Source organism: Lepidochelys kempii, chromosome 17 (genome assembly GCF_965140285.1).
Source record: "Lepidochelys kempii isolate rLepKem1 chromosome 17, rLepKem1.hap1, whole genome shotgun sequence".
Classification (NCBI taxonomy): domain Eukaryota; kingdom Metazoa; phylum Chordata; order Testudines; family Cheloniidae; genus Lepidochelys; species Lepidochelys kempii.
The window spans coordinates 13075600-13089489 of NC_136396.1; the positions used below are offsets into that span (position 1 = coordinate 13075600).

The 13890-nt window shown below is 43.4% G+C and overlaps 1 protein-coding gene across 2 annotated transcripts; it reads right to left on the reverse strand.

Annotated features, from left to right (window-relative positions):
* Window positions 1-1764: 1764 nt before the first annotated feature.
* On the reverse strand, window positions 1765-12019 carry SUMF2 (sulfatase modifying factor 2). Of its 2 annotated transcripts, XM_073315131.2 has the most exons (9): window positions 11820-12018; window positions 10144-10297; window positions 8984-9098; window positions 8047-8091; window positions 6746-6896; window positions 4307-4362; window positions 3646-3730; window positions 2862-3027; window positions 1765-1984 (listed from the first exon to the last, which is right to left on the reverse strand). In XM_073315131.2, exons 1-9 carry the CDS (start codon window positions 11902-11904, stop codon window positions 1888-1890), a joined length of 954 nt encoding a protein of 317 aa, XP_073171232.1. In that variant the 5' UTR covers window positions 11905-12018; the 3' UTR covers window positions 1765-1887. The 2 variants fall into 2 exon arrangements, with proteins under 2 accessions (XP_073171232.1, XP_073171233.1); XM_073315132.2 differs by lacking the exons at window positions 4307-4362; window positions 6746-6896 and having other exon boundaries at window positions 11820-12019.
* Window positions 12020-13890: the final 1871 nt, after the last annotated feature.

Genomic DNA, 13890 nt, shown 5'->3' on the forward strand with positions numbered 1-13890 from the left:
TAGCACTCTTCCTAGCCAACAGATTCCATTATGTCATTATCACGGCCAGCCTTAGTTACCACTGTTGTAACCAGTCAAGCTATAAACGATGCCTTAAGTGCGACAGGTGTTTTGTTTCCAAAGCTTTAATGCACTATGCTGAAGAGTAACAATTCATTTTATGCATCTACAACTTAGGCTGAGTTTTTAAACAGCCTTTGAATGACGGAAAATGCACATTGCAGCTAATGGTGACCTGTGTACTGCATGTGTATTTAGGAGACATTTTAAAAGATATAGGGCTAATACACAGACCTCACATTGGGCAAAATGGTCAAGGGCTTCAGTTTATTTATGTCTGTTTTGTAAACTGTTTACAAGTCAATAAATAGGCTTCATTTTACTTAGCTGGTGTGACGTGGCATTGGTAAGCTAGTGCCTGTTGCATTCTGTCAAGTAACATATTAGGCTGGGATTTGTAAAGGGGCCTAAGACTTTAGGTGCCCAACTCCCACTGGATGCCAATAGGAGTTAGATGTCTAACTCCTTTAGCTCACCCCCTTTTGTAAACCTCAGCCGTAATGCTTAGCATTTATATTCAAATGCTTTACAGACAATAAGTAATTCGTCCTCCCAATAACCTTGTGAGGTAAGTATGTTTTATTATCCCCGTTTTCGAGGTGGGGAAACTGAGGTAGAGCTGAGGTTAAGGGGCAGATTGTCAGAGGTATTTATCAACTTAAAGATGGAGATAGGTGCCTAGTGCTTTTAAACCAATGGGAGCTTGATTTAATTCCCATTTTAAATCAACAGGCGTCAGATGCCTGGGTGTTCTTGAAAATCCCACTAGGTCCCATCTGCATTTTGGATAATCTGGGCACAAGAGACTGGCGTCAGGTCACCTTGGCTGTGTCTACATTGCACTTGCTTCCTAAAATTTCCCACCACGGCAGCATGGGTGATGATAGCAAGAATGGGAATGTTTGTGGAGGCTAGTCACTGGCACGGGCCTGGGACATTTAGGTTATTTACTGAGAATACAACTTTCTAACTCTAAGAACAGTGAAGCTCTGGAACAGGCTTCCAACGGAGGGGGTGGAATCACAGGAAGTTTTTAAGAACAGGTTGGACAAAGAGCGGTCAGGGATGGTCTAAGTTTACTTGGGCCTGCCTCAGTGCTGTGGCCTGGACTGGATGATCTCTCAAGGTCCCTTCCAGCCCTACAGTTCCATGATTCTAGACGCTGTGTTGTGGAACAGCGCTCAGAGCCGTGGCTGATGTACACTAGCTCTCCCGCCATCAGTGGCGCAGGTGGAGCTGCGACCACAGAGGATTGGGGTGGGGGGGTGGAGAAGAGTGTAGCGTAGCAAACCTAAAGTGTCCCTGAGTCAGAGCGGGGATTAGAACTCAGGAATTTCTGGCTCAGCCCACTCCTGTCTTTCTCAGTTACCAGCAGGAACAAGTGCAATCCTTGCTCACATGAGTAGTTCTTACTCCTACAGAGCCAAGTCCTGCAATCTTTACTCAAGCAAAACTCCCAGTTTTTTCCAAAAGGAATTTAGGCAAGTAAGAGCCTAAGCAAAGGCTGCAAGAGTTGACTCATGAGCAGCAGCATCCGTGTCCCTGGGACTACTCACGTGTGTAGGTGTTTGCAGGACTGGGCCCACGGGGATGGATGGCTGAAGTTAGCTGAAAAGAGAGCAGCAGCAGCATCTTAAAAAGTCAAAAAGAATTGAGACAACTGGACAAAACCACGCTCAGTGTCTACACTCTCCACTCTGACACTGACCATTAGTAGCAAATGTTTATTTTTAAAACTCGCCAAACTTCGATCCAACATAGCTACAGGGAATCGCTGGCGTCTCCACGGGAGAAAACGTCTCAGGACCATTCCAATAAGTGATGTCATCACAGCTCTGTTTTACTCTCTGTTTTCCGACTCAGGATGTGGGCAGCACAGCGGAAACCCAGGTTATCTGAAGCAGAGTCTGGTGTGTTTCCCATCCTGGGAAAGGACAAAAAAACCCCTCCTATGTCGATTCAGTCATAGATTTTAAGGCCAGGAGGGACCATTAGATCCTCTAATCTGACCCCCTCAATGACACAGGCCATAGTGATCCCTGTTTTGAGCCCACTAACCTGTCTTTGACTAAAGCAAATCTTCCAGAAAGGCAGCCAATCCTAAAATGATACTGACACATGGGGCCATTTTCGAAGAGCTCAGCTCCAATGTAGGCACCTAAGTAAGTGGCCAGATTTTCAAAATAACTCAACCATCAACATACTGTGTGCTAATTAAAAAAAAATCTGGCCATTTAAATTAGGGGTCTAAATGAGAGCAGAGCATTTGGGAAAATCTACCACTTGATGTACAGAATTGCTGCAAAGGGGCTGATGAGTGATGCAGTTCCTCCCCCGGGCTTTTTAAATGAGATCTTCTGACAATAATTAATATGGAGAAGGAAGGCAAAGCAATTTAATTATTCAGAAATTGTCATTTACATAATCGCTGACAAAAATGAGTTTGTCTGTATGATTTAAAACAGTTGAACATTATTTCCCACTGTTAATTACACTTCATTGTTATAATTTCTATCCTTATGTTATTTTCCCTTCCCTCTCACACTGTTGTATTGGGTGTTATACACTAGCTGGCATCTGGCCTTCATTCCAGGATTGGCTGCTGTCCATACAGAATTTGAGAAGTGTTTGGGGATTTATTATTAATAAATAATAATAAAGTGGTCTTCACATTAGTTAAAAGTAAATAATTATTAAATAGCAAAAAGTTTTAAATAAATCTATGTAATGAAGGTTAAGTTACTATAAGCCCCCCAATGTGGTGCAAAATAGCACCTGGCCACAGCAGTAAGTAAACCTACCTAGTAGTAACAAGAGCTTTGTGATTGGCCGATCCGTCCACTGTGTCAATCCAAGATGCACCTCGCAGGACGTGCATTTTCTGGGCACGCTGCCTTGATACAGGTCCATGAGGTTGATACTCTGATGCAGTCCATTCCCAGGTGTTTCCTAACAGGTCATAGAGCCCTGAGATATAGAAATTGCTTAATTAGGATCCATAGGAGGACACATACACTGTCAATACAAAGCCCTTTTGGAAGCACTTTGGTGCAGTGAGGGTTGTTTAAGACGCCATCAGAAGAGCATGGTCTAATGGCTAGAGCAGGTGACCAGGAATCAGAAGCTCTGGGTTTTATTCCCAGCTCTAATACACACTCACCGTGACCTTGGGCAGATCACCAAACTTCGCTGTGACCATCTATTTAGTGGGGGTAATAATGCTTGCTTACCCTCAAAAGGACATTGTGAAGCTTAATTAGATAATATTAATAAACTGCTTTGAGATTCTCAGCTGAAAAGCATTACTGAAGGACAAAAAGTCATCAAGTATCATTATTATAAATCATTGCAGGCAATGTCATGCCTGTTGTGTTAAAATGTCTCATGTCAACATCAGCCAATTTAAACAGCATTCAGAAATCTCAATGTGCCCAGCATCAACATATCTAAATGCCAAGAAACTCCATGTCAGTTTAGGTTTTAAAGTCCAGCTACAATCTTAAGGCGTTATTTTATTATTTCTAAATTGAAATTAACAAAAGAATTCATTTGCAAACTGGGGCAAAGGTGCCTACTAGTCCATACCATAGTTGTTCTGAGGAGAGAATGCGTTCACTGGGGAAACACCATGGTAACCATCTTCTGCCGTATCAATCTTTGGGAAGATTCCCTGTGTGAAGAGAGGATTTTACTCGAAGAAAAAAAACCCAAATAAACCTCACCCAGGATGGCACAGAAAGGAGCTTGTGCTTTACAGAACCTCCTCATGCTTAAAATAATGGAAACAGTCTAACAGTTGTAAATTACACAACGTGAAGATATTTCAGTATGAAGAAACAATAGTTCAACCATTCCAAGTGCTAAACAGGGAGATCCCTCCCTCGTGAAACTCTGAACCTCAACAGCCACAAATGTTGAGGAATCTGGATTCCACTTCCGCCATAGAGAGCAGGGTGAGATTGCCACCTTGCAAGGATATTCTGTATAAATATTAAGTATTTATGGATAAATATTACCTTTAAATTCTAAATCCTGGAGATTGGGGGTGGAGGGGGAGGGAAGAGAGTCAAATGGTGGCAAATTTAACAACTGACCTGGGAGCCCTACCAGCTGATGTTCAATATCTTGAAGACAAGTCAGTATGATTTACTAGCTAAATGTTTCCTTAGGTCACTTTAGGACATTTTTCTTCATCAATAAGCCATCAAGACAACCCGTAACAGACATGATGGTATTAAGACCCTACCTGCCAGAGATTTGTACGATTTGGTTGAAATTTGTTCCCCCAAGGATATACTCTGCCTGTCAAAAAAGAAGAGGCGGGACCAATTATTTCCTTCCTGATCAAACCAGGATACCAGTAGGAACTGTCAGCTTTACCCTTTCTCACTGATGTACAGGGACCAGTGCTGTTCAACATATGCATAAACGATCTGGCAAAAGGTATAAACAATGAGATGGCAAAATTTGCAGACAATACAAAATTACTCAAGATAGTTAAGTCCAAAGCTGACTGCAAAGAGTGACAAAGGGATCAGACAAAACTGGGTGAGACTGGGCAACAAAATGGCAAATGAAATTCAATGTTGATAAATGCAAACTGATGCATACGAAAAACATAATCCCAGCTATACATACAAATGATGTGAGTCTAAATTAGCTGTTATAGCACAAGAAAGATCTTGAAGTCATTGTGGATAGTTCTCAGAGAACATCTGGTCAATGTACAGCACCAGTCAAAAAAAGCTAAAAGAATATTAGGAACCATCAGGAAAGGGATAGATAACAAGATGGAAAATATTATAGTGCCACTATATAAATCCACGGTACGCTCACACCTTGAGGACTGTGATGCAATTTTGGTCACCTCATCTCAAAAAAGATCTATTAGAATTGGAAAGTACAAAGAAGGGGAACAAAAAAAGGTTGAGGTGTGGAACAGCCTCCATCTGAGGAGAAGTTAAAAAGATGGAGTGTTCATCTTAGAAAAGAGACGACTAAGGGGGGATATGAGAGAGGTCTATAAAATCATGACCAATGTGGAGAAAGTAAATAAGGAAGTGACTATTAGCCAAGACAGTCCAGGACACAACCCCATGCTTTGACTGTCCCTAAACCTCTGACTGCGACAAGCTGGGATAGATGACCAGGGAAAGATCACTTGATAAATTCCCCTGTTCTGTTCATTCCCTCTGAAGCATCTAGCACCAGCCACTGTCGGAAGACAGGATACTGGGCTTGATGGATCATTGGTCTGATCCAATATGAACATTATGTTCAAAAGGAAACCATACATTGGTTTTAAAAATAAACATTTTGACTCTAAAGGACACAGTGCATAGCTGGGAGGGCAGTCAGTGCCCTAAACTGCTTGTCATCAGCCCTTCTGATTACCACTCCTTTTGCCAGTTACTCTGGTGAGGATTTTCAAAGGAGCCTAAGGGAATTAGGCACCTAGAGCCTACTAAATTTCAATGGGAGATTTGAACATCTAGCTGCCATAGACTCTTTGGGAAAAAATAATCACAGTTTCTGCGCATAGTGATTTACAAACATGAACTACACATGGGGATCAGTTCATCCACCACTAAAATGCAGCTGCCTCTGGAGTAGGACACTGCCGGCTTCTTACTGTTGTGAAGTGAAGAGGAATATTGTACCTGATTGAAAATGCAGGGGGAGTTTTTAGGATGGACATTAATTTGGAGCTGGTATTTGACCTGGATGTCAGAGCTAAGGTCTCTTCTCTTACGAAAAAACTGTGGGAACACAGGCATTGACACACTTGATCAAACCCATGGGTCCACCTGGTCCAGTATCCCATCTCTGACCGTGGCCAGCACCAGATGCTCCAGAGGAAGATGCAAGAAACTCCACGCAGGCCCATGTGAGATAATCTGCCCCACATGGCAGGTCACATCTCAATCTCAAACAGAAGATGGTTTAAACCTTGCAGCATGAGATTTTGTAATCCCTTCCCACACTCTTCTTTTAAATTTTGCATTAACTGTTATAACTCTGGATATTCTTGTTATCCCTGTAAACATCCAATCCCTCTGTGAATCTTCCTAAACTATTGGGACAAAGTCTTGGCTCCATCAAAGTCAGTGACAAAACTCCCGTTTGACTACAACGGGGCCAGGATTTCACCTGTGGCCGTAATGACGTCCTGTTGCAATGAGTTCCACAAGCTTTGATGTTCATATCTCAATTGTAAGTGGATCAAGCCAAGTTCACTTCTCAGGGCCATGCCTCATAACTGAGCACCTAATGCTATCCAGCTCCCTCAGGCAAAGCACATCTTTGTAGCCAACTCCAGGACAGCCCATTATTCCTGGCAGAATGCACTGCAAAGCATGAACATTAAGGGCCAGACCCAGCTCTCATTACTGAGAAGAGAATTTGGCCTCCAGAGCTTTAATCAGAGAGATGGCTCCAAAATGTATTCATGTAACTAATTTCATAGAGTCATGGGTTTTAAGGCCAGAAAGGACCATTAGGTCATATAATCTGACTTCCACCCACATCTCCCTGCGGAGACCAGAACCCCCCAGCAGAGGGGAAGGTAGAGCTTTGAGTCTGGTCCCCTGCCATCCCAGGCCACCCCACCATAGACTCAACTATAATTATTTGATGACTTAGTTTGGTTTGAAAGAGATCAGCTCAAAGAGCTTTTCTTACATACTCTCTAGTCCTCCCCTTGCAGCAAATTCCCACTCTGCCTCAGTAGGGAGTCTCTTCCCTTTCCACTTGCAGTATGCCTGTGCATCATTCCAGCTCACGTGTAGCACGGGGTAGTCCAGCTTGGTTTTTATCCCAGATCCTGGACCTGCTGGCTGAGGAGAATTTCATTTAACAGGTTTTCATTGAACCATAAAAACTTTATGTAAAATAAACCCAACAACAGGGAACAGTATAGAGTCTGGGAGGCCTACAATTAGACACATCATCTATGATGTGCTGCCATGAGCATCCACCACTCACTTTGCTCTGCCTATCTGTAAAGTACTGAAATAGACAAGAATCTTGGACTTCAGGCGTTCAATGGCTTGTCAGCTAAGGTGGCAACACCTTTGAAATCTATGGGGGGTCGGGGGCAAGAAAAATCTGTGGACATATTTTTTTTAACACCAAAAACATTCATTAGCCCAAGACAACTTTCTGAAAGGCGGGGAGGGTACAAATGATAAATATTAAGTAAGACAGTCTGTGGCAGAGCAAGGAATTGAACCTAGGTCTCAGGTTAGTGGTCGAAATACTGGCCCAGCCTGCTTCACATGAATGTATAAAGATCATACTCTGAACTTCTGCAGGATTTGGAAATGCATCCTTTTATCTTTTTCTACATGGTACAGGGCAACTTGCCTTTGACTACTTGGCAGAAATCAATCTAACTAAAGACTGGAGGATATGCATCTGTCTCAGTTAAGGATAGACCCTCAGAGACTTGCGTAACACATAGACACCAGTTCTATCTACTCTGCTAAAAAGACTTGGCTGGTAGTGGAGTTTATCCCCTAGACAATGATCTCAAACAGGTCTGCAGATCAACTGTGGCCTGTGATCACATCCAGGTAGCTAACAGAACTCCTCCAATCACAGTGCCCCCTAAATATATAAACAAAACGGACAAGAACAGTGCATAGCCGGGAGGGCAGCGAGTGCCCTCAGCTGCTTGTCATCAGCCCTTCTGATTACCACTCCTTTTGCTAGTTATTCTGGTACGGATTTTCAAATGAGCCTAAGGGAATTAGGCACCCACAGCCTAGTAAATTGCAGTGGGAGATTTGAACATCTAATTCCCGGAGACTCCTCTGAAAATCACAGAGGAGTCTCTGCGCTTAACTCTCAATTTCCTCCTTTTATGTGAGTGGAATTGCTAACATTGTAATTAATGCCGTTTCTTCTCCCCTCTGAAGTTCAGCCCATAAGCAGACAGTCTCTGAAGCCCTATGGGATTGCAATTCGCTCCTTTGGACTGCTCACCTGTCGCCAAAATGCATTGTCAATCGGCAACCACCAAGGGGCAGACTAAGAAAAAGGAAAAAAAGAGACCAGATTAAAACACAATCCTGCCATTGAATCGTCCTCAAGCCTTGACTCTTAGTGCTTAACCCATTTCACAGCATGCGGAGTGTTTTTGAGTTGGATATGGTTAGATTCTGTGGCTGGATATGAGCAGCTGGTTCATTTTAAAGACATTTCGATAAAGCTCATAAGTAAGGTACAGGGGGCATCTGATTTTAAAAAGAAAATTCAAGATTTAAAAAACTCCTTTAAAAATGTAGGCTTCCCTGTTTGCAATTCTGTTGAATAAATATCAGGAGATGCCTTGCTCTCTCCATACTCGCCTAGCAGACCCTACTGTACATTCTGCAAACTGGGGCCTTAAATCAGGTAAGGCATAATCCTGCTCTTATTGGGGTCAACAGGAGTTTTGCTCTTGGTTTCAATGGGAGCAGAATCAGGCAGGGAAAAAGCCAAAATATTAAACTAGTTGTTACCCGGTGGTAGTATTCAGCAGAAAAAAAAAAATACCCATTGCAATCAACGAAGTCTTTCCCTCAGGGGTTAATGTTTATAGCAAGACAAACAAATAAAGGTAACACGGTCAGGAAATAAAGTGAAAAACTCCCCAGTGAGGAATCCAATTCCCTCCTAATCCCTGCCGTGTGGAGCCTAAGCTTTCCAAAGGCTTGCATTCCTTCTTCTGGGCACCTGGCTAGAGTTGAAGTTAACGTCTCCTTTCTTCACATAAGGCCACAACATAAATAGTAGACTTTTCAGGAATGGATCTGCTTGTATTTATTCCACCATCCGGACACCACTCTGAGTTCCAAGGACAAACACCACAGCCCTCTTTTCACCATCAACCCCATAACATATTGTTCATGTCACTTTACACACTCCAAATGCACTTTACCTCCAGTTTTTGGGTCACTTTTTTTTTCAGCTCTTCGGATACAAAATCCTCAAAGACAAAGCTCCAGCCGAAGGCTTCTGCTTCAGTTTTATATTTCTTTTCTCGAACAAACTCTCTGGTGTAAACATGTCAGATATAGGTCTCTGGGTAGCACTCCCACAAGGTTAACACCACAAAATTTAATGATCCACATGCATAAGAAGTTGATAAAAGTAAATGTAATTTACAAGAGCTATTCACACCATTTATAGTTTATTGAGCCCCTCCCCTAAATCCAATCAGCTCAATGGAGTTAGGTTTAGAGATGAAACTGACCCAGTTTGTATTGGTTGAATGGAACTGCTATACTGATGTGAACTTTTTTTAATATTTAAAAACAAAATTTATTGAGTTTCTTTATTTAGATTTATTAAAACAAAACAACCCAAAAAACCAACCAATCAAGGCAGCAGAGTTACTAGAAGTTCCTATTCTAAGCTGTGAGTGCACTTTGCAAAAATTCACGTTGAACAAAAGCCACATGCAACCACTTAAATCCACTGCTCCTATTGCAAATCTGTCCCCAAAATGTAATTATCCAGGGCAGCGAATAACCCTGCCCAATCTGTGTTCTATCGCCTCCCAAAATAGCTGAGAATCAAGATGAGCTTCTCGGCACGTCCAAAAAGGACTCATTAAGATATCAGAATGATCTCTGTGCCAGTGCAGGATAGTCCCTCCAATACATAGTCTAGTGCAGGGGTGGCCAACCTGCGGCTCCTTGTACAGGCACCAGGCTACAGGTGCCAACTTTCCAATGTGCCAGGGGTGCTCACTGCTCCACCCCTGGCTCTGCCACAGGCCCTGCCCCCCCTCCACCCCCTCCCTGAGCCTGCCATGCCCTTGCTCCGCCCTCCCCACCCTAGCTTCCTGCACACCACGAAACAGCCGATCAGGAGGTGCAGGAAGGGAGGTGCTAATCGGCAGGGCTGCCGGTGGGTGGGAGGCGCTGGGAGAATTGATGGGGGGCTGCTGACGTTTTACTGCAGCTGCCAACAAAGGTAAACTCAGCAAAGATAGCTTCAGTCACTACCCAGACCAACTGCATCTAGCTGAAAGTCTCCACCACCCTGCGCCATCCAGTCTCTGCAAACTAAGCAAACGCTAAGTGTAGGCCTCACCTGAAATCCCGGTTGGTGACAGGATATTTGTCAATACCAAATGACTTCACTGTCACTTCCTGGAGAGGCCCTTCATTTTTACCGTCAGGTGAATTTGCTCCCATTTGGAACTTCCCGCCAGGCAGTTGTACCATGTTTCCATCATCTTCAAAAACTATGAGAGATGTTGTGATACAATATAACATTAATTAGTAACAAAATCTTGGAGTGCGTACATTCTTCGCTGGAGGTATGTCTGCATGCTGGGGAAGGAGGAGAATAGAAAGTTGATAATTATACCTAGCATCTAGACAGTGCTTTATATCTTGAAAGTCCTTTGCACAGAGTACACTGAGCTTATTCCTGGTGTAACTCCATGGAAATCAATGAAATTATCCCTGAGAAAAATTTAGTCCATTCACTCATTCTCTCTACTCTCCTAGGAGGAAAACAAGGAAGTATTGTTATCTCAATTTTACAGCTGGAGTAACTGAGGCAGAGAGGCTAAGTGACTCACTCTAGGTCTCTTAATATGCTACAGGACCACTGCTGCTGAAGATACTGATATCTGAAAGACAGCTCCTCTGCATGGCAACAGATTAACCACATAAAGGAATCAGACTAGCAGCACAAAACACCCCCAGCCCACACAGCCTGGATCTGCCCTATGAAAGTTTTGTAAATGCACAGAGGTTTTATTGTGAAGGAACCGTTAGAGAACCTACACTATGAAGGGTTCACTGAGGACAACTGCAGCTCAATCTGTTGCTTTAGATTAGACTCAGTGGTTGGTTGATGGCAATTTATAAAGAGCAGCATTCCTGGGTATTGCTTTGAGTATTCACTCCTGGCATCTAGTCTCGCTCATCAGTTTTTACATGCAGGATTTCAGGCCACCAGAGGAATCTCCTTTGAAAGTATTCAAGGTCTGTCACTTTTCAGCTGCATCAAATGACCCAGGGATTCACGAGGGAAACTCTGAAAGGAGTAGCCCCTCCAGAGATGGGCAGGCCCAGGATTAAATACTGTGTTAACATATTTAGAAATGACTCTGCAAACCTTCAGAAAGAAAGAGAAGGGAAGAATACATTAGAGTGGGGAAGTTACCAGACCTTTACAGCTAGGAAACAAATTTGGGCATGGGGGTGCGAAGAACGGAAGATGAGTAGGAAGGGAATTCCCCTAGCCTCCCCAGCATCACAAACATCAGATCTAGAGCTGAACTTTGTGGGGTATCCAGGAGGATTCTGTCTTAAGCTTGCACTTTAGAGTCAGTGAAGGGATGGATCTCCCAGCTAACTTTTCCAAAGTTTGGAGGTGGAGGTGCTGGTCTCTTTTTACATTGCTCATTTCACCTAACTGCTGGAATAAGTTTAAGAGTTTGATACTGGTTCCTTCAAATCTATTTAAAAGGGAACAGATGGGCCCTTTCTTCCTTGTTTTCAGGCAGTTAAGGATTCATTTTAAGGCAGTACTTCAAGTCTCTGTTCCGGGAGAAGGATTTAGGGTGGTAAGAGTCAGGGAAGACACTTCCTTGAAATGAGTTCCGGTTAATGCAGCCCCTGACAGAAGGGGAAAAAGTCATTAAGTGGGGGCAGGCACCACTTATTAAGCTCTGCTGCAATGAAAGAGTGTAAAGGGTAAAGGAGGTGGAACGGAAAGGCGGAGGAAGGCATGCTTTGGACACATGAACTCACCTTGCAGACTGGAGCTGCTCCCTAACACACAGGTGCCTAACAGGAGAGCCAGCTGCACTCTCCCAGCAGAGGAGCAGGGTAGCATCGGGGATAGGAACAGGAGATAATTAGAAGAGGAGGTGGAAAGGCTGCCTGTGACGCAGAAAGGCTGGGTACTGGGCTGAAATGCTTCCGGGATCTCCGGCTAGAAGGGAGGCCAGTCAAAGATCTTCCCGGCCCGAGTCCCCGCCTCCCCCTGCATGGAAAGGAAAGCCGGGGGGTGATGAAAGGGGAGGAGTATGTGCACAAGCGGCAGCAGAGAAGCTGGCTTCTGCGTACATGGAGTCGGTGTGGAAATTAAGTCATATTTAAGCCATAACCAAAACCCAGCCCGTGCAGGATCGCTCCTGACGGTGCATTAAATTAGTGCACAAGCCATTTGGTGTTCAAGAGGCAAAAGCCAATCACTTTTCACTGAAGCGTTTTCCTTAAAATTGTTACCCAGAATACCTAGGATCCCTCATTTAAAGAGGGGAAAATATCTTACCCTTCTCCCCCCAAAAGCAAGCCTAAAATCCAAACCGATTTTGGGCACTTGACACTTTTCACACGATCATTTTTGTGCTTCCTGGTCTGCTTTGCATGGGTTTTCATTACCATGACAAATGAAAGGTGTTTTGATTTTTAAAACATGAGGGAAGGGAGGGGACTGTAGGCTCCCATAGACGCAGACCATCCTACAGATGGCGTAGATCCTGGAATGGTTTTTCCTTTTTTTTCCTTGGAAAGTGACTAGCCTTTATATTGCGTCCCTTTAAATGGGGAAAGCACTAGTTACCCTACCTGCTCAGTCAAGAGGACACGGCATTTCAATTCTTGAACCTACTCTTACTGAGATGTTGAGATTTTCTGCAGAGGAAATTTTGCAGTTTTAGAGCCTCTTTATGAGCTCTTCCATACACAAGTACAGAGGCTTCCTTTTTAACTCAACTCTCCAAAGACTGATTCTTCAGGTAGTGACGTATGACTCTAGTGTTACAAGATATTGTTTCAGGATTTTGCTTTTACTCAGTAGGCCTCATACTGTATTCCTTGTTCACCCAAGCTCCATGGTGGGGGATAATGCGCAAGGAATTATCAGACCAATGCCCATATTCACAAAAAAACAAATGTAATAGGATAAATTAGTAAGCACAGCTAGAGTTGAAAGAAGTTAAACATTTCTTGATTACCATTACAACAAAAGGCATGCAAGACTGAAGCTAGAAGTTCTGTAATGTGGAAAACAGAACAGGCAGGCAACTGAAGTAAGAATCTACATTACCCACAGTGATATCAGGCCAGACCTCAACCAGTTGATCCCATACTTGAAGTTTTGATGGCATTGCAGCTGGGTCTAGTTCAAGGTTTGTCAAAGAGTTCCTGTCCATCCCTCCCCCTAAACTCCTCAAGCTGCTGCTCAAGCAGCTTGTGTCATTGGTGAATTTGCATCGGAGTTATCAGATTCTGCCAATAAAAAACCCCCCAAACACTCTAGGAACTTGCCAGCAGGTTTGTGGACTATTTTAAAAACACCCTGGATTGTAGATCACCATTATACATTGCTAATTAAATTCTAAGAATTATGCCTATAAATATGCACAGCTTTCCCCCTATAGATCTCATATCACTTTACAAATGAAGGTGTTTACCCCCGCCCCACACACTTTGTAGACAGGGAAACTGATGCATAGAGCTGACATTAACGGCCGTAAATCAGTCGCATAGCTAGGAAAAGAATCCAGACTGACACTCACCCAGTGCAGTGTCCTACACATTAAAACATATTGCCTCCCAGACAACTAAAAGGTATTCACAAATCCTATGGAGACTCTCCACTCTTAGCAAATCTTCCAAGCTTCAAAGAGTTTGGTGCAATCCAATCTGCATGTGTACATGAGCCACAGAAAGTCATCCCTGCTGGGGGTATTCTAGCAATATCCAGAAAGAGGTGTACAGATAAGTGACATTTCCTCCCAGCTGACAATTACATAAATACATTGACCTGTCTCCCACATTAGCCATCCCAAGCAAAACTGACACCACTACAAAA